We start from the raw sequence: 20,710 nt of genomic DNA, 5'->3' as shown, positions 1-20,710 counted from the left end.
CTACAGCCAGCTGAAAAGCATGCATACACAGGTGTTTTCTTTTTCTTTCTTTGGCAGGCAGCCAGGTAATTATGTAGCTTGACCAACTGTGAATACTTCACAAATTTAAAAGACTCCCCCACCCCCACTTCATATTTTGTTCAAGAAAAACTTGCAGTTGTCCAAAAATGGCCTTGCGTCTACGGCTTGCCCTTCCTCTGCTCTTTCTCCCTGAATGCCTTTGATCCCAACTCATCTTCCAATAGTCATCTCTACTAGCACCTCATCTCACCTCTGAAGCCCGCTCCTCAGTCCTCAGCGTTACTTTGCCCCCAGCCTATGTGCACCCACTGTGCATAGAATGTGTGTTCAGAGTCCATCTCATTTTAAGGCACTCTTTGATTGACCTGCTTGTCTTCACTATTAGACTGGAAGTTCCTTGAAGGCAAGAACCCTGCCTTGCTGAGACCTGTCCTTTCACCCTAGCCTTCTGGCACAAAGTGAACACTCAATGTTTGCCAAGTGAATGAATGAATGAAAACAACACTCTAGAATACTGATCCTTACACCTCTACTCCCCACAGTTGTATCAACAGACTGTGGTTAATCTGTAGTGTTATATAATGGTTAGCATCTAGAACTTTATCTTCACATAAATATTTAGCAATTGAATAGCAATCCGTTAGCATTTCTATGAAGGTTTTAGCACTATGTTTAGCTAGCTGATATAGCACCATTTCAAGGACCATAAAGTGTTTTATTGTCACAACTATATTTATATTTTATTAAACTTCAGCCCTATGCATGGAATTGTTCTCCAGTTGTTCAGACAGAGTGTTTAGCAGCTCTGTTTCAGTGGACCAGGTCTTCAGGTTTCACAACATCCTCCAGGTACCACCACTCCAGCCCATCTGCACCACTAGCTGTTTCCAGAATCTTCTGTGCTCTTTCCCAGCTTTGTGCTGAGACTCATGCTATTCCCCTCACCACAGGGTCCTTCGCCTTCCTTCACAGCCCAAGGAAACCCGATTCAATTTTTTTTGTTTGTTTGTTTGAGGAGTCTCACTCTGTTACCCAGGCTGGAGTGCAGTGGTGTGATCTCTGCTCACTGCAACCTCTGCCTCCCAGGTTCAACTGATTCTCCTGCCTGGGCCGCCCCTGATTCATTTTTAAAGGGCCAGCTCAAATATTCCCTCCTCCATAGGCTTACCCTCTTGGGTTAGCTTTTTTTTTTTTTTTAGGCGGAGTCTGGCTCTGTCACCAGGCCGGAGTGCAGTGGCACGATCTCAGCTCACTGCAACCTCCGCCTCCCAGGTTCAAGCGATTCTCCTGCCTCAGCCTCCAGAGTAGCTGGGACTATAGGCGTGTGCCACCACACCTGGGTAATTTTTGTATTTTTAGTAGAGATGGGATTTCACCATGTTGGCCAGGATGTTCTCAATCTCCTGACCTCGTGATCTGCCTGCCTGCCTCGGCATCCCAAAGTGTTGGGATTACAGGCGTGAGCCACTGCACCTGGCCAGGTTAGCTTTAATCTCCCTTCTCTCTCTTGCCTTTACGTCCAAGGTCTTACAGCACCCTGGATTATATTTCATTAGGTTTGTATCCTGCCTTAGACTGGGAGCATGTTGGGAGCAGGAATGTCTGTATCATGGGGGCCAGTGCTCAGTAGAGGTTACAGGATGCCCCTGGAAGGAGATGCAGGAGCTTAGCAGAAAGCTCACCTCCTATAACCTCCCAGAGGGCACGTCCCAGGGTGAGTGCTGGTGTGGTGTTTCCAGCCCACCAAATGTCCAACATGCTGCTCCTTGGCCTTGAGCCCTGCGTGGCCACCCCTGTAGTGACAGATACTGGGTACAAGGCTTATCTAGCTACTATCTCCCATCCCTCCCCTGCACCCTGATCCTCTCCTCAGCACACAGTGAAACTCAGACCAACAGGAATTTTGGCCTCTCTTAACATCTATTATTATTTGAATTTTCTATGGAAAAAAATATAGAAATGTTGCTATCTTTCTTTGTTAGTTTTCCAAACACGGATTTGATTTAGTGGCAATTTTACAGACATCCTTTCCTGAAACTCTCATATTCTTCCACTCCTATTGGCTGAGGAAGTATTAAGAGGAGGCAGTGTTTAAATTTGCATGTTAGTACTCCCCTGTGCTTTGACTTGTGGTTCACTTTTTCTGCCTGATTATGTGTATGTGTATGACTTTCATTCTTTTTCTTTCTGCTTTTTCCTTTTTTTTTTTTTATTGAGACGGAGTCTCTCTCTGGCGCCCAGGCTGGAGTGTAGTGGTGTGATCTCGGCTCACTACAACCTCTGCCTCCCAGGTTCAAGCGATTTTCCTGTCTCAGCCACCCAAATAGCTGGGATTACAGGTGTGGGCCACCATGCCCCCTATTTTTGTATTTTTCATAGAGACGGGGCTTCTCCATGTTGGCAAGGATGATCTTGAACACCTGGCCTCAAGTGATCCACCCGCCACGGCCTCCCAAAGTGCTGGGATTACAGACGTGAGCCACCGCGCCTGGCTTCTTTCTGCTCTTCCTTTTATCCTCTCTTCTTTTCTTTTCTTTTCTTTTCCTTGACAGATTCTTGCTCTTTCACCCAGGGAGTACAGTGGCGTGATCCCAGCTCACTGCAACCTCTGCCCCTGGGTTCAAGCGATTCTCCTGCCTCAGCCTTTTGAGTAGCTGGGATTACAGGCACCTATCACCACAGCTGGCTAATTTTCATACTTTCAGTAGAGACAGGGTTTCTCCATGTTGACCAGGCTGGTCTTGAACTCCTGACCTCAGGAGATCCACCCACGTTGGCCTCACAAAGTGCTGGGATTACAGGCGTGAGCTACTGCACCCGGCCTCCTTTCTTCCCTTCTTCAATTCAAAACTTTCACCAGGATAAGTCTGGTGCATTTTCTTCTAAATGTTTCTGCTACTTGTTGAGTTCTTTATCCATTCAGAAAAGATTTCCTCAAGTATTTTTGTTCTATTTGTTTAGGCATAATTATTTATATGTTAGTTTAATATATTCATTTCCTCTTTCATCTTTGTCTTCTCATCCTTTTTATCTGCATCCGGAAGAGCATCTCATATTCATCCTCCACATCACAGATTTCAGATGATGATTCTGCTGTTGCAGTTTCATTCCCTTCCACTCTACACATCATGGATCTATTTGCATCTCAGTTCTCAGCAAGCTCTATCTTCACCTCAGTTTATTCTTATCATCAGACGTGGTTTACATCTTTTGCCACAGAGTCTATTTTAAAAAATTATATTGAGAACAGAAATCATATGCTTTCCATAATTTATTTATGTTTCCTATAAATAGAAATATTAGAATGCACCCTTTTCCTCTGTATTTGAAACATACTTGGCAATAACTAGATTTGCTGCATTCTTTTCACCTGGCCCCCAAATCAATTATGATATTTTTGACTGTGACATAGTTTGTTTGTTTTTTTTTATCGCAATTGATGTCCCATTCCAAGACTGTGATATTGTTTTAATGTATATACCCACTAAATCTCATGTCGAATTCTAATCCTGGATGTTGGAGGTGGGGCCTGGTGGGAAGTGTTTGGGTCATGGGGGTCCTTATGAATGGCTTGGGCCATCTTCTTGGTGATAAGTGAGCTCTGACTCTGAATTCAGGTAAGATCTGGTGGTTTAAAAGTGTGTGGCTTCTCTCCCCCCACCCCACACTCTCTCTCTCACTCCTGTTTTCACCGTGTGATGTACCTGCTCCCCGTTTGCCTTCTGCCATGATTGGAGGCTTCTCAAGGCCTCCCCAGAAGCAGATACCGCTATGCTTCCTGAATAACCTGCAGAGCGGTAAGCCAGTAAAGCCTCTTTTTAAAAAATAAATTACCCAGTCTCAGGTTTTTTTGTTGTTGTTGTTTTGTTTTTGTTTTTGAGACAGGATCTCACTCTCTCACCCAGGCTGGAGTGCGGTGGCACAATCTCAGCTCACTGCCACCTCCACACCTCATAGGCTCAAGTGATCCTCCCACCTCAGCCTCCCAAGTAGCTGGGACTAAAGGAGCACACCATCACACCTGGCCAATTTTTTGTATTTTTGATAGAGATGGGGTTTCGTCATGTTGCCCAGGCTAGTCTCGAACTCCAGAGCTCAAGTGATCCTCCCACCTCAGCCTCCCAAAGTGCTGGGCTTACAGGTGTGAGCCACCACGTCGGGCCGCAGGTATTTCTTTATAGCAATGTAAAACAGGCTAACACAGACTGCAAGAACCCCAAGCCCTGAAAAACAGAAGCTTCCATCATAGTGGCATTTATTGTTTAATTAACTAAAAGACCAGGTTGGGTTTGGTATCTCCAAGGACTCACACTGTACTCATCCTTCTGTTCCCGTTTCCTCAAAGGGTTGTCTGTTGTCCCCTGGTTTGCCACCATATGTGTAAGGTGGCTGCCGCAGCTCTGGGAATTATGTTCCCTCACAACCACATCCATGGGCAGGAGACAATAGAAGGAGGCTTGGGACAAGGGTTTATCTTCCTGTGCCTCTCTCCTTTTATCAGGAAGAAAACTTTCAAGAAGCACCCTGGAAGACTTACTTAATATCTCATTGACCAGAACCAGTGGACGACTGGTCAAACTTGGCTGTGAGACTGACAAGTGTGTATCTGATCTTTTAGTTAGTTAGTTTCCATGTAGGAAAAGTAGAAAATCAGAGGGGAGTTGGAAAGGCTGTTGTATATTCAGTGTGTGACACACCTTATTCTAGCCACCTGGTTTCAGTTAGAAACTCCTCTTAGGTCTCTTGCACTGGAGGTGCAATTGATGTGTACAGCTGCTAGCCAACTTTCTGATGTCTGTCTGTTATTTTTCTGGTGTGATTCCATTGAACCGAGAAAGGAACTTTTTATTTATTTATTTGTTTATTTATTTTGCTTCCACTTTTTCATCCCCCGATTATGAATGAGGGAGATCATTTCTGGATTATTTAAAGCAGCCTGCAGTTCTTTACTTGTCAGAAACAGTGGGTGCAAAACAAACTTCTGGAGTGCATTGTTCCAGTGGCTCTGACAGACTTTATCCCTTCTTAACACTAGTTTCATATTTCAAAATGCCATGAGTCACTGTCTTGCCTATCCAGCCCAGAGTTGTCGAAATCATGGAAATGGGAGTCCCTGAAGAGATACAGAAAGAGAAATGACCAGGCACAGTGGCTCACACCTGTAATCCCAGTGCTTTGGGAGGCAAGGTGGGAGGATTGCTTGTGGCCAGAAGTTCAAGGTTGTGGCCATGATTGTACCTCTGTCCTTCAGCTGGGGCAACAAAGCAAGCTGTCTCAAACAAAAAATAATAATAATAAATAAATAAGAGAGAGAGAGAGAGACAGGGAAGTGATAATGACAGGATGGGGGGATGGGATTGAAGAATCAATCAGGTATTAAGGCAAGAAATTCTGACCCTCAGAGAAAGCAGCTCTGAGGGTCTGAGGAGCTCTTTCCCTTCCTTGCCTGGTGAAAGTTCCATCACTGTCAAATGAGGAGGCACAGTGGCAGTCTATGGGAATCCAACATTTTACGCCCCAATCTTATACATTAGGCTCCCCATTTTATTTACTGTTAAATCCTAATTCATTGACAAATATTCGGGCTTTCAATGGTGTGGTGATTTTGCACTTCTGTCTGTATTTTTGTGGAGATTTTCGATGACAGATGGTAAAGAGGGAGGGAACCTGGAGAATAAACCCGCAGCTGTCTTTCCTAGAGTCCCCTGACACTCCAGGAAGGGGATACTCAATGTGTGTGAGCCTTGGTGAGCCATGGACATTTGAAAACTGACATCTCCGAAAGGATCCCCAGTCCACTAAACATTATTTAATCTTGAAAAAATAGTAAAAGACTTATCTGTACTTCACAATTTCAAAAGTATATAAATGGGATGGAAAGTTGTTTTTAAAAAAATTCAATGTGCTAGTGAGTACACAGCAACTTTCTGTCACTCTATATTTTCTAATCGATAAATATAAAACTCGAAGACTGTTTTGGGAGGATTTGAAGTTGTTTTTATATTTTAAAAGGAGTTCCTGCACTCAATAATGGTTGAGAATCACCAATAGTGCTTTATAAATTATTTAATTAGGGAAATGAAATGGGAAGAATATAAGTTATATTGTGAAGCCTGTGGATGAAGGTCCTTTTAGGAAGAGCAATTTACTAAAATTAATACCTGAATGACCACCTGAACATTAAGGGTTAAGCTCACCATTATCATGTTGATAATGGACAAATGGCCTATGGGAGAGAGAGAGAGGGAGGGAGAAAAGTCTGAAGTGCTCTATCAAATACAAAGGGGGGATTTTGATGAAAGAGAGAGTGAGACAGAGAAAGAGAAAGAGAGAATGAAAGGCTGAGAGAGCCCAGAAATAGAAAAAAAATAAAATAGAAGAAAAGGTCAGGACAAGTTGACAAGTTGTGGGGAATGGGGAGAGAGAGAGACACCAAGGGCTCAGTATGACAAGAAACCTGCGGATTTTTTACAAGTTGATTTACAAGAAACTCCTGGCCAGGTTAAGTGGCTCACACCTGTAACCCCAACAGATTACACACACATTTGGGAGGCTGAGGTGGGAGGATTGCTTCAGCCCAGGAGTCTGAGACCAGCCTGAGCAACATAGTAAGACCCTGTCTCTATTAAAAATTCAAAAAGTTAGCGGAGTGTGGTGGCGTGCACTTGTAATACCAGTTACTTGGGTGGCTGAGGCAGGAGAATCGCTTGAACCTAAAAGGTCAAGGCTGCAGTGAGCTGTGATTGTGCCACTGCACCCCAGCCTGGGTGACAGAGCAACACTCTGTCTCAAAACAAAGCAAAACAAAAACCAAACACACACACCCCCCAAAAAAGAAACTCCTTATGGTGGATTTGACAAGAGAATGCTTAGAATGGGCCTACCTAATATTCGATTGCACTACAGCCCTCTTCAAACGCTTAGTAAAAATCTACAAAGAGTATATATGAATGGGATTCAAGAATGTGAAGGAAAGACGGCTGCTGTCATCTAAGAATGGATTGGAGCAGGGATAAGAGAAAAGACCAGTTGCTGGAGTGGAGGGCAAGGACCCAGAAAAAGCAGGAAGTTGGTGCAGGAGGGTGATCAGAACCACGAAACTCCTGAAGTGCACTGTGTGTGTTTGGATGGGAGGCTGGTGGGGAGGAAGGAGGCATGTGGATTTAGCCACATGGGACCTGCGGTTATTTTTATTTTAATATTAAAAGAATGGTGACCCCATAAAGCTACAGAATTTGGAGACATGTAAATGAGGATTTCTAAAACTCCCTACTTCCGTCACCACTACCAGCACTTTTAGAAATTTTCTTGATTTCTCAGGCCGGGGGTGGTGGCTCACACCTGTAATCCCAGCACTTTGGGAGGCTGAGATGGTGGGATCACCAGGGCAAGAGATCAAGACCATCCTGGCCAACATGGTGAAACCCCGTCTCTACTAAAAATATAAAAATTAGCCAGGCATGGTGGTGTGTTCCTGTAGTCCTAGCTACTTGGGAGGCTGAGGCAGAAGAATCGCTTGAACCCAGGAGGCAGACGTTGCAGTGAGCCGAGATCATGCCACTGCACTCCAGCCCAGTGACAGAGTGAGACTCTATCTCAAAAAAAAAAAAGAAATTTTCTTGATTTCTCTAAATTAATATGGTCTCCTTCCTAAGAATTCCTGCTTTCATGGTACTTAGTTCACAAAGGTTTTGTGACATCCTTTTTAAGCTAAGGAAGCTGTGCCTGCTGCCAGCTTCAGATTCCTTTGTCATTCTCTTTTCCTGCTTTGAACTCTGTGCTCCCAGAATTCCGAAATATGTGTAGCTCCCTGAATGTGCTATTCTCTCTTCTCCAAACATGTTCAAGTTATTTTCCCTCCTTAGAATGCTCTGTAAAACTACTGGCTTCAGTTTTACATGCTCGGCTCAACTTAGCCATCCTGTCTTCCGGGAGTCTTCAGGGACTGGCTGAACTTCCCCCTTTGCTATCATAGTATTATCTATAATATCAAGCCATCTCCTCCATCAAAGGATTCCTGATCCCTCATCTCTCTCCGCTATTTGGCAATAAGCATCCACGCTGTGAGGATGCCTTTCGTTTATCACCAGACTCCAGGGCCTGGCATCATATCTGATTCCTACTACCCACTCAGTATTTGCTGAATGGTTATCTCGCAGTTATTTTGATTTTTATCTTTTTGATAAGTTGGTAAAACCTACAGACAAGGATAATAGGCTGGGCATGGTGGCTCACACCTGTAATCCCAACACTTTGGGAGGCTGAGGTGGGTGGATCACTTGAGGTCACGAGTTTGAGACCAGCCTGGCCGACATGATAAAACCCCATCTCTACTAAAAATACAAAAATTAGCAGGATGTGGTGGCAGGCATCTGTAATCCCAGCTACTCGGGAGCTGAAGCAGGAGAATCGCTTGAACCCAGGAGGAGAAGGTTGCAGCGAGCCGAGATAGCGCCACTGCACTCCAGCCTGGACAACAAGAGTAAAACTCCGTCTCAAAAAAAAGAATAATGTCTTAGATACATTTTTTTAACCCTGAAGCATCCAGCACTGTACTTCTCATGTAGTAGGTACTCAATATGTATTTGCAGAAGTAAAACGCTCTTTAGTTCACCAATCGCTTCTTTACTCATTGACTCCTTCAACAATTAAGCATGTACTATGTGCCAGCACTGTCTGGCAGGCAAGTTTCATCTGATGGCGACTGCAATCAGCCTTCGTGGTTGCTGGCAGCATCGTGTTGAGATGTTTCCTAGGTTACATCTGGATTTAATGGCACTAGAAGGTGGTACTTGTGCCGCATGGATGTGATCCCTCATGCGTAGGCTTGAAATACAGAGAAAAAGGCATGATTCCAGCCTATTATGAATCGCACAGAACTTTCCAAGCACTGTCAGTCAGCTCAGAGCTCTGATAGGTGCATGAAATACATATTTTATCCAGAAACGTATAATCTTATAGAAAAATACAAGTTACATAAAAAATTAGGGAATTAACTAAAATAGAATGCAAACAAGTCCTGAAATGAGTGTAACTGGAACCCAAATTCACAGATCAGAAAGTAGAAACATCAGTGCTGGCTGGTAATATTGGTCAAGAGAACAAACCTGCCCTGGATTTAGGAAAGTGAGGTTCAGATCACTGTGCTGTCCTCTAATATCTGTGTTACCCAGGACAAGTCCCTTTGCTTCTTTCCAGGAGGAACCTGGACTTAAAGGTGAAGGACAGTGTGGAATCAGAGGCCTAATTAGTTACCGGCTAGACTTTGACAAGTCCCTTAAGATTTGTGTCTCTCTGTGTCCTCATTCACAAGATAAAGATAATAATATTACCTCCTCCGTAGAGTTATAAGAATGAATGAGACAGAAGAGTCCCTGGTACCTGGTAATAAGTGATTGGTAAATGTTGGCTGTTGTTCTTAGCCTCAGTTTCCGTATCTGTGAACTGGGGTGCCTCCTTGGGTTGTTGTAACGATCTGAAGGGATTACAGTAATAGAACCACTTGGCCCACAAGAATCATTCAACAAAAGCTCCTTTAATCTGAATCTAGAAGGTAAAATCTTCATAATACAGAGGTAAAGCTTTGAAACAGCCTTTTACTGATAGCAACAGAAATAAAATAATACCTTATTTCCAGCATAACAATTGTGTCTTTCATAAATTCTTGAATTCCTTTGCTTTCAAAATTGGCAGTACCTACATAATTGGGCTTGCAGCATGAAAAATTCCTCCTGTGATTTTGCCTGAAGGTTTCTGCAACTTAGTTTCCCAATATAAATAAAACATTTCATTAATGTGAGGATGCGCTCTCACCACACAAATTGACCCTAATTACAACTTCCGTTTCCCCTGTTCTTAAAAACTTTGCACATCTGAAGCTGAGCTGTCATGGCTTCTTAATTAGCATTACGCATGACTCCCAACGCTGACTTCCATGAAGTGTGGAGATGTGTGTGGGAGCAAAACATTTTGTATAAAATAGTAATGGACAGTGCTAACAGCTCCAGAGCCCAGGGATGCCAGGCAGACCTGAGTCATGGGTTGTCTGAGAAACAGCTACTTCCAAGGCAATCACAATTTAACAGTTTAAAATTAAATTACACTTGCTTTACTTAAAAAATATATTCCTGAAAGTCAAACAAAGAATTGCATTTTTCTACGTGGAATTCTGGCAAAACAGTATGAAATAAATCATTGTTCAAAAATAATGAAATCTCCTAAAACTAGAATGATGTAATAAATTATTTTAGTCTTATTATTATTTCTACTAAGTAGTTTAGAATAATTAGGTGGGCAGCGGTGCCTCACGCCTATAATCCCAGCACTTTGGGAGGCTGAGGCGGGTGAATTGCTTGAAGCCAGGAGTTTGAGACCAGCCTGGGCAACATGGTGAAACCCTGTCTCTACTAAAAAATATATTTACAGAAATTAGCCATGTGTGGTGGTGAGTGCTTGTAATCTCAGCTTCTTGGGTGGCTGAGGCATGAAAACTGCTTGAACCCCGGAGGCAGAGGTTGCGGTGAGCTGAGGCTGCACTCCAGCCTGGGTGACAGAGCAAAACTCTGTCTTAAATTTTAAAAAAGAATGATTAGTATATTACTGAGGCATAGTCACTTAGCAAAAGAATAAGTAAGTGTGCTATAACATGGGAAGAAAAATGATGCCAATGTGCAAAGACAAAACAAAATAATACAGAAAAAAACATTTGAATTTATGATTTACTCTAATGGTAATATACTTGACTCAGTTTCAGCTGGGAATTATTTTGAGGATGTCATATTCAGTGACGTTAACTGAGATTGAGTACTTTCGAAGGGAAGAAGGGATGAGAAATCATCCACATTTGATATTTGGTCAAATAGCCTCTTGGGAAGGAGCCAATTCCAACTTTTCCTTTCTCATCACCATAACTTGGTATCTTTTAAGTGGCTTCCATTGTATTAATTTTTTCAATAACTCATCCTTCTGGGGAAAACTGTTCATGAGAAAAAAAACTGAATGAAGGAGCTCTGACTCTACTCAATTTTAAAATCTTATATAACTCGTTTTTGCTCATACACCGAGTAAATAGCTGTTTCAACTGTTGCATAGTGGTGGAGGGCCTTTTAGAGCTCTCAGAACTTTTTTAACCCAAAGGCTAGATAGTACAGAGAAAATGCTCCCTATGAAACCATGATTCAAAGACAAACTATTCTTGAATGAATAATAAAATCCTACATACCTACAGCAATTAAAAATTGCATTTTAAAATTGGCGGATTCATCTTTTGTATACACATGCAAATCTCAGCTCCCTTCGGCTGCTCCAAGGTAGATTCAGTATATTTTGAGTTCTGTCTCTACCAACTAGTGTAAGCCCTAGACCACTAAAGAACACCCTCTTGAGAATTCACAAGAAAGATACCCTGTGGGCTCATATTCAGGTCCTATCAGCTACCATCAGGCCTATTCCTGGGCTCTCAGCTGCCTCAGCAACTGTTGGTAATCTGACAGAGAGAAAGGTGATGTTGAGAATATTTAACAAGTAGAACAGAGGCACCGACCTATCAGAATGGCTGTAAAAACTGGTTCAGGCATGCTGGTGTGCACCAGCTCATCTCAGCCTGCTCAGGTGGGCTCCACCGCTTGGCCGGCTGCTCTCAGGATGGCTTGATCTGGGTCTGCCAGGCCCTGGCAGGGCAGGCTTCCTGCAGCATGTGTCTGCTGCTGCTTCAGAGCCTCGGAGGGGGTCTGTGGCAACCTCTCTGCCCTCTCTGGGTGACACGTCCTTAAAGAGGAGCAGGACCCACTGCTGAGTATGACGCATAGCACCCAGAGTTTGCAGAGAAACATCTCCCACCATGTTGACAGCCTTTTCCCTTCCCAGGAGATCCCAGAGGAGCCATTTGCCCAATGCTCAGAGTGGTGAAAAGCCTCAAATCTAGACTTTTGATGTGATTTCCAAGTGAGTTTAAATGTACAGTCACAGAGATACGCTGACTGGACTGAAAGAGGAGATGTTTATGTTTAAATCTGGTCTCGTGACCACACAGAAGAGCAAGTGGTCCTCCATAAATGAACATGTCTAAAAATCCTGTCATTTCCAGCCAGGCACTGTGGAGCACACCTGTAATCCCAGCACTTTGGGAGGCCAAGGTAGGAGGATCACCTGAGGTGAGGAGTTGGAGACCAGTCTGGCCAGCATGGTAACCCCATCTCTACTAAAAATACAAAAAGTAGCCAGCTACTTGAGATGCTGAGGCACGAGAATCACTTGAAACCGGGAGGCGGAGGTTGCAGTGAGCTAAGATCATGCCACCTTACTCCAGCCTGGGTGACAGAGCGAGACTCCGTCTCAGAAAAAACAAAACAACAAAAAAACACCTGTTATTTCCTTGGAAATGCGTATCACAGTAGACACAATCATTGTTGTCAGATATTGACTTGTTAAATACATATGTTTTTAAAGCACTATAATTTTTGTCACGGGTTTTGATGCTTGATTTTTTTTTTTAATATATAGAAAGTGTGGAAAAATGGGAATGGCCCAGCATCAAAAACTCTGAGATGCCTGGGTCTGCCCAAGGTAACTGGCCTCTTACTAGAATCTGTCTTCTCACAACCAAAGCTCTGACCTCTGCTCAAGCTGGTTGGCCTGACTTTCTCTTCCCTGAGGATGAGTTTGTTTCCAAGTCTCCATCTCTTTTACAAGTTGACTTCCCCTAGAGCTGACTGACGAAGCCTGAGAAAGCCTGGCCGGATGAAATTCCAGGGGGCCCAGTTTAAGCTAAACTCGGGAGACCAGCACTCAGCAGGAACATAGTTACAGTTACATCTTACATACTCACCACCTGCCCAGCTTCCATTTAGGAAAAAGGAGTTCACAGCTTTAAACGTGTTTCAGAACAACTGGCTTAGAATGCTCACCTGCTGAGCAGAAGTATGTATTTCTTAAATTTCAGACTGGGGCATCTTCAGAGGAGATGAAGGACGGTCCTTTCAGCTGGGTTCATGAGTCCCGTTCTTCATGTTCTGGGTCCCACTGCCAGAGAGTTCTGCAGTGCTGACAACCTGCACTCATACGGTAAATATTGTTCTCGGTTTCTGAACCTTTGGGCAGATGGGGGTGAAGGGAAACTTAAGAGGACTCTCTCCACAGCCAATTGTTTGGATCATGAAATAAAGGAAACCTGGGAGCTGCAGAAGTCAGTGTTGAATCTCCTGGGCCAGAGGCCACCAGGGTCAGTTCTGCACCATCCTCTGTGTGACCTTGGGCCAATCACACATCTTCTGACCTCAGGTTTCGCTTGTGTGAGTTGGTCCATCCATCTAGTATCTCACTTCACTTATGTCTGTTGTCAACTCTAGGCACAAGAATTTCAAACTGAGCTTAATCCTGCCTTATACTAAGATGAATTGGAACATGTCCATGAAAGTGAAAAAATTTACTAAAAATGTAACCACTTTGAGTCATAGCTTATTGAAAATGAATTAAGTTCATTAGCTTCTAGTCACTGGAACAAAGCATTCTTTTCAGTTAAAGAGGGTTAGTCAAGAAAGACCTGCCAAAATTTTTCACTGTGCACAGTAGCATCAAGGGAGTTCAACTGCAGACCTTAGGGGGTTGGTTTTGCTTTGTTTTTCAGTATCTCACATGATTTAATTACCTTGTCCTGAGTTATATAACTCATTCCTCTTTGTGCTTTGATTTTTCCATCTAGGAAGGTAGAAAAGCTTGCTACCTTCAAATGCAGACATGTTATGATCATTGTTGAGCATAATTTAAATATTCTGAATTTCTTAGATGAAAGCAACTATAGAAGTTGAAAATACGAAGAAGCCAAATGGAGTATTTGACAAATATGATCTCATTAAATCTCAACACCTTCATAAAATAGATGAAGATACCATCCCAGTATTAATGAATGGAGACTTTGAGTAACTTAGGAAAACCATACAGCAAGTCTGCACTTTGCATTCATTTATACATATGTGTGTATAATTGCTTTCGGGTGCCAAAAGACATTTAAGACAAGTTAAGAAAATTTACAAAAGTAGGAAATAAAAGGTTTGCATTCATGTAAATGCATATTATATATAGCACAAATTGAAGCTGTGTTCCTCCGACATTTTAAGGAAACATTTAGGCTTTCTGTGCTACATAATGAAAGTTAATTTAAAATTAAATTTGAAAGATAATTTATGGTACTTATTCATTTATTATTTCTTTACAACAACGAAAACAGCTGCACTTTAAGTTGAATTTTATGCATGTAACCAACTATTGCAAATGTAAACACACATTATCTTTCTTCTGGATAATTATGAATTTGTACAATATAAGCTATTAAGAGCACATTGTACCTTCAAAGCCGTATCAAAATAAACAGTCCATTTTTAATGGTTACTACAAGAGGACTTCCTAGGCAGTTTCTTTTCATCTTCTTTGTGACATTATCACTGACTCTATTTAGTGGGTCCTTTTGTTAACATCACCACCTCAGCTTGCTCTGCAGTCTACACTGCAGCTCATGTTTCCAGGAATTTGGAGAAAAGAACTTTGCAACTCTTTCCCTTTATCTCCAAATATGTTTCCCTGCTCTGAGGGAACTTGTGGGCCAATGAGTAGCAAACACTTAGGGAAAAGGGCACCTCTGCATAAGAGACGGCAGGCCATATTGAAAGATGACCTCAGATATTCTTTTATTATTATTATTATTATTATTATTTTAGACAGAGTTTCACTCTGTCACCCAGGCTGGAGTGCAGTGTCGTGATCTCAGCTCACTGTAACTTCCAAGCGATTCTTATACCTCAGCCTCCCGAGATTACAGGCATGTGCCACTATGCCCAGCTAATTTTTTTATTTTTCTGTATTTTTAGTAGAGATAGGGTTTCCACTCTGTTGGCCAGGCTTGTCTGGAACTCCTGGCCTTAGGTGATCTGCCCACCTCGGCCTCCCAAAGTGCTGGGATTACAGGCATGAGCCACCACGCCCAGCCTCATTCTTGACGAGAAGTGTGAAAGCAAGAGAAGACTGAGACGAAGACATGGAAGATGGAGGGCTTCTCCACTCCTGAAGAGGGCCGCTTCATGCCTCGATGTTAGGGGTCACAGGTTCAATTCCCCAGGATCAGACAAACCCACAAGGCAAACGTCAGTATTAGGACCATTCCCAAGAGAAAGACAGATGTCTTTTGTATCGTTTAATGTATTGGATTTTGCATGAAATTTCTATATGCTGCTTGGGAATGTAATATCTGGTTAAGAATACAGAGCTGAGGAAAGTAGTAGGAAAGAGAAGATTATCTGTGTTTGTTGTCATTTCATATTACAATTACTTTCAATTCCTTTCAGCACAAACTAAATGAACAGGAAGAGGCAGCAAAAAGTGTACAATGTATTTGTGGGAATTGTAAATGTGGAAGGGAAGACCAGCCCCTGATTTATCAAAGATGGCTTAAATGAAAAAACTTTTCCAAATTTCACCTTCAGAAGGACAACATAGCAAACAAACCCAGTTTGCAAGGCCAGTTTCAAAAGAAGGCAGCACCCAGCAAAGCAAGCGTTTCAGGCTCTGAATAACGCTCAAATTCATCACAAACGTGCTGGGAATTTAAAAAGGAAGTTTGTGTTCTCATTGATTACATAACTAATAATTTTATGAAGCCTGTTTAAAATACTGATTTTCAAAACAGTGGTTATAATGTCAACTGGTTACACGGTGTACATTTGTGACAATAAATGAAAAAGTGTGGGCATGCGTGTGCCTGTGTGTGTTTACAAATGAGACTATCCTTGCCGGTGGACCGTTCCAATATGAAAAAGATTCATACATTGTATTATGTAAACACAATTAAGGGGATCCATCATACCGGTGGTGAATGTGTAACCTGTATTTTCTTGGCACATAAGGTTCCACCAAGACTTCGATCTTCACAGCATTACAGCTCAGAGCTATCCCACGTCCCACCAGACCCTGTCCCCTTCTCTCCACGCATCCAGCGCGCCCACACACACACACACACACACACACACACACACACACGCAGACTCAGGAGACAGTACACTCGGGAGATGAGTACAGCTTGCTTCTCTGCGGTCACCCGAGCACCGCAGGCTCACTTTACCTCTCGCCCAGGGAGGATGCCGGCTGCCGCTGGCTCGGTAGCTGCCCTCCGTCTCCACGGCTGTCCCCTTCTGGTTCAGCAGATTGGGGCCCTCCGTGTTTTCAACAGGTACCATGGTCACGTAGAAGTTACAGCCGCTCCCCCGCCACCGAACAGCCCCGACCACCCCCGCTCCCACGAGAGGTCACTTTCCCCATAATAGCATGCTAAAGAAGAGTGTGGGGAAAAACTTCGGGCAAAGCTAATGTGATTTGTGACCAACTTTGTTTCTATTTCCGAAGGCTTTGCCCTTTTCGGTGACACAGGCTGTTGCTATTCCAAGCAGCCTATCACAGGCAGGGGGAGGGCCGTGAGTCAGAGGATTGTTTTTGCCTTTAGATGCAGAGTTGGAAGCAAGGGGTTAAAAGAAAGGGAGCTCAGACGGAGTATTTGGCCATTAGCTAAGGGTAGCTCTTGTACTCTAGCACCTTTGAAAAGAGGCAGAGAAAAGAAACATGCAGATTTAAATGCAAGCTGAGAGTGGAGATAGAATACTCGCAGATAGTATCAGTTAATCTTGCAGAAAGAGGAACAATTTATGCAAAGACATACCAGAAGGAAAAGTGTGTCAATTTTTCAGCGAGACTGTTATCCCAAAAGTCATGGTATTTACCAGCTTACACAAAGCATAAAATACCTTTATTGTTTCAACCTGATTTTCATCTAGGCAAATGCCTGTATCTTTCTCTCCAAGGCCTGTCAGATAAATCACAGCCTGAGATCAAGAATACACAAACTCAGAATGCGCAGATTCTTTAGACTTTTTATATGCTGAAGTTATAGCAAAGTAATCCATTTTTTAACGCAGAATTGTCTTTAAGAGACAAATTAACACTGAATCTTCTATTAGATTTCATGTTTGCCTAGGTAGGAGGAGGATACTCCCCACTCAGAGAGGCCAGACTAAGTGACCCATTGTGTGGGTGGGGTGGTCATGTAATCTCAAACAAAATCAGGGCATGAGAGGATCTTTTTCTGATTTGTGAACATATTTATTTAAAAAATCTTACAAGGTTATGACATTTTACTTTCAGTTATTCATTCAACAAATCATGTTTATTTAAAAAAAAAAACACCTCATAGAGGAAATTGAGATCATCTTAAAAATCATTTGGAATAAAAACTAACATGTATGGAGCACTTATGTGCTGGAAATTGTGCTAAGCGCAATAACTCAAATGATAACTTTGAGCAGGTACCAACATTATAGAAGAAGAAATAGAGGTTGGGTAACCTGCCTACAGTCTCACAGCTAATCAGTGGTAGAGCTGAGATTATGAATCCAGGAAGTCTAAAACTGTAACTCTCCTATATTCTAACTTCCCAGCGTTGTCCTTTTCTGATTTTCTTGGCTTCCTACACATTCAGACCTACCTGACTTTAAGAAGATGCCATGAAATATGGCTTTTAGTCCTAGGCATTTCTCTGGACAGGAAAACAAATTTGTGCTTGTATAAGCAGAAGCTAAATTTTTGTTACTTCCTTTCAACATTTTAGCTGAATCACCGCAAAGCTCTCAATTCACTTATTTGTACATTTCCTTTGCTCATCGCTAGATAATTATATATTTTTCTTATGTTTCAGGGAAACAGGTAGCATATGGAAACAAACCTATAATAATTCAACTATTATTTATTATGTACCCGTTGTATGTCTGCTGATAGTGCTGGAAAATGGAAGTCGTCCAGGCATAATCCAGGCCCCTTCTGATTAAGAGGGTAAGAAGTTCAGAATCCCACACATCAGTGTCCCCACTAAAGAATGTGTAATGCAACGATGGTTTGAAGCAACTCATTTTATTAGTTCCCAGGGTGCGTTACAATTATATAGGAGTCTCAATTTCTATCTGTGAGACACATGCTTCCCATAAGTTCTCTATATTCTCTTGGCTTCTCACTTCTTTCTGCTCAGAACCAATGACCTCATTAGGGGTAAAATGTTCTTGCAATGGATTAGTTGTATCATTGCTTTGTTCCGTTATCCCACGACCTGTGTTTCTAGCAGCTTCTCGGCCCCATGGGAGTGTTTGAGTGTTTGCTATAGTGCTTGACTAGGCAGAAGACAAACCTAATTCCAGAATACTTTACTATGGTTAAAAGCAGTCCAACAGTTCCCACTCTGTTTTGTGTAGCCAAACCACAGGCATAGTAAGCCAACCAGGATTCAAAAAGAATGCTCAGCAATGCAACTGACAACATCACCTCCTGGTGCTCCTAATTTTGTTCTTTATTCTGCTGGTGATCTGACCTGGGCCACTGGCTGTCTCAAGCTCTGTTTGTACTTACCTCAATCTCTTAACTCAGAGAAAAGTTTAGGGGAGAAAATTTTTTTCACCCAGACTAGAGCGGGGGAACTCTGCCTCAATTCTTTTAAGAACCCTGTACTTCTCCTTCCCAGTCTTTTGCACACTATAGTGTATTTGATATAGTTACATGCAGTGATTCGATTAAATCTGCCTTTTCTACTAGATTGCAAACTTTGTGAGAGTATGGACTATGTTTGTTTACTTTATTATAGTATTCTGCGTGTCTGGCACTCAGCAAATAGTAAGTATTTGCTGGCTAACAGACTGATCCCTGTAAATCCAATAAACTTCAGCAATACTAGAATGTATGCTCCAAGAGGGCAGGCACCTATTTCTATCTTGCACATTCATCCAGCTCCTAGCACAATGCCAGGCATGAAGTAGACACTTAATAAATATTTGTTAGATAAATGAGGGCTCACAAATAGAGCTTTTAGTGAGCTAAATAACTATTTAGTTTTTAAATGTGAAAATCCATATGATGATTGCCTATAACATTTTGTCCTTCCTCTGCTTTCTGCCAATTCCTTTAGACCAAGTATAACCACAGGCTATCCCTCTTCTCTGGAGTTTGAGCCACTTCCATTATTAAAATCTGTTCCTCCACTCAAGGAATACATAATCAGCAGACAGCAGACAGTTCATTCTTCATAACCCCAATACTTTTGCTACCTACCACTTTAGACTACTGCTCATAGGCAATGCTACCAAATCCAAAAACACCTATCCTGACTTATGAACTGGCACAGCAGGGAAGAAGGGATGAAAGAGAAGACAAGCAGATTCACAGGGCATGTAAACATCTACCATAGAGCATGCCTATTTTCATGGCAATTTTTTAAAAGCTTCACAACAACCTTGTGAAGTAAATACTGTTACTTCCATTTTGCAGAAATTGAAACCAAGAAGCTTATGAAACATTTCCAAGATCAAAAAACTTTCCAATGTTGAATTATAAAATTTTGAATCCCACAGGAAAACCTACACTCAACATTTTACCATGTTTGCTCATTCACCTCTATATATAATAATTCTTCCATCCATCTTTCGATCCATATTAGTCTTTATACATATCAAAGTAAGTTTAAAATACTTCAGAATGCATATTATTAAATAGAGTTCAATACTTGTTTAGGTTCTTTTTCTTGAGACAAAAAAAGTTCCAGAAGCAACCAATTTTCTGATATTTTTCCACATAGATTACCTTTGCTTCTTCTAAACCTTCATTCATATAATGGAACCATAGAGAATGCAGCCTTGTGTAAGGCGTCTTTCACTGAGCGTAGTTTTGATATCCATCTGTGTTTTTATGTATATTAGTAGTTCATTTTGTTTATTGCTGAACAGTGTTATATGGGTGAATATACTGCAGTCTATTCTTTTTTCTATTGATGGACATCTGGGCTGTTGCCAATTTTTTGCTATTAAAAATAAAACTGTTATGAGCATTCTTGCACAAGTCTTTTGTTGCAGAACATGACATTTCAGAGCACAGCAGTTCAAGTCCATTTGATTCCAAAACCCACATGCTTTTCACTACACCCTATTGCTTCTCTACCGTGCACCCTGCAGAGCACACTGATGTGGAATGCACCTTCTACAATGGTTCATTACAGTGTAAACACAAAGGGGAAAATATGGTCTTTATGCAAACAAAAAAAAATTCGAAATACAAATTCACTTCTTGTTTAGCCTTATTCCAATAAAATATTCATTTTGGTATGATTGTTTGGAAGGATATTTATTATTTCACCTGTTTATACTATCTAAATAACTTCTCTATCTGAAAGTTTTCATTATGACTTCTTTCCTTAGGTGTAGAATATTATCAGTCATAACATGTTGATTAAAGTTCCTCAAATTACAAAGTAAGTGTGGTTAAATTCATTATGGTATGCTCACTTTATATAACATGTGATAAGTCACTAAAAGAAAGACAATGTAGCCATGCAAGAAAATAGTTTTTCAATTATTTTAAGTGGGTGAATCAAAGTGCCATACAGAAAGTTGCATACTCATTACTATTACAATACTTTTTATAAATATATGCGCCTATTGGTAGAGACTGGAAGGAAACTTGGAACAACTGAAAATAACTAATAAGTTGGGGTGGTAAGTCATGTGTAAAAAGTACTCTCTTAAAAGTTTTTTGCTTAATGGTTCTATCAGATTGTATATGTAATAAATATAAATCTGGAGAAAACTTCTTCATACTTAGGGCTGCCATATACCATTGT

At 41.7% G+C, this 20,710-nt stretch overlaps 1 protein-coding gene across 3 annotated transcripts in view; it reads right to left on the bottom strand.

Annotated features, from left to right (window-relative positions):
* Positions 1–16,405, bottom strand: part of SLC2A12 (solute carrier family 2 member 12) — a 65,367-nt gene extending 48,962 nt beyond the window's left edge. For all 3 annotated transcript variants that reach the window (XR_007725057.1, XR_007725058.1, XM_050787988.1), the window contains exon 1: positions 16,130–16,405. Coding sequence is in view for 1 of the 3 variants with exons in the window: in XM_050787988.1 (XP_050643945.1) it covers positions 16,130–16,244 (115 nt within the window). In the remaining 2 variants the exon portion in view is untranslated. The remainder of the gene's footprint in view (positions 1–16,129) is intronic.
* Positions 16,406–20,710: the final 4,305 nt, after the last annotated feature.

This window comes from Macaca thibetana, chromosome 4, assembly GCF_024542745.1.
Source record: "Macaca thibetana thibetana isolate TM-01 chromosome 4, ASM2454274v1, whole genome shotgun sequence".
In the NCBI taxonomy this organism is placed as follows: domain Eukaryota; kingdom Metazoa; phylum Chordata; class Mammalia; order Primates; family Cercopithecidae; genus Macaca; species Macaca thibetana.
The sequence above is the reverse complement of the archived record's forward strand: the minus strand, read 5'-3'. Positions and strand labels throughout refer to the sequence as shown.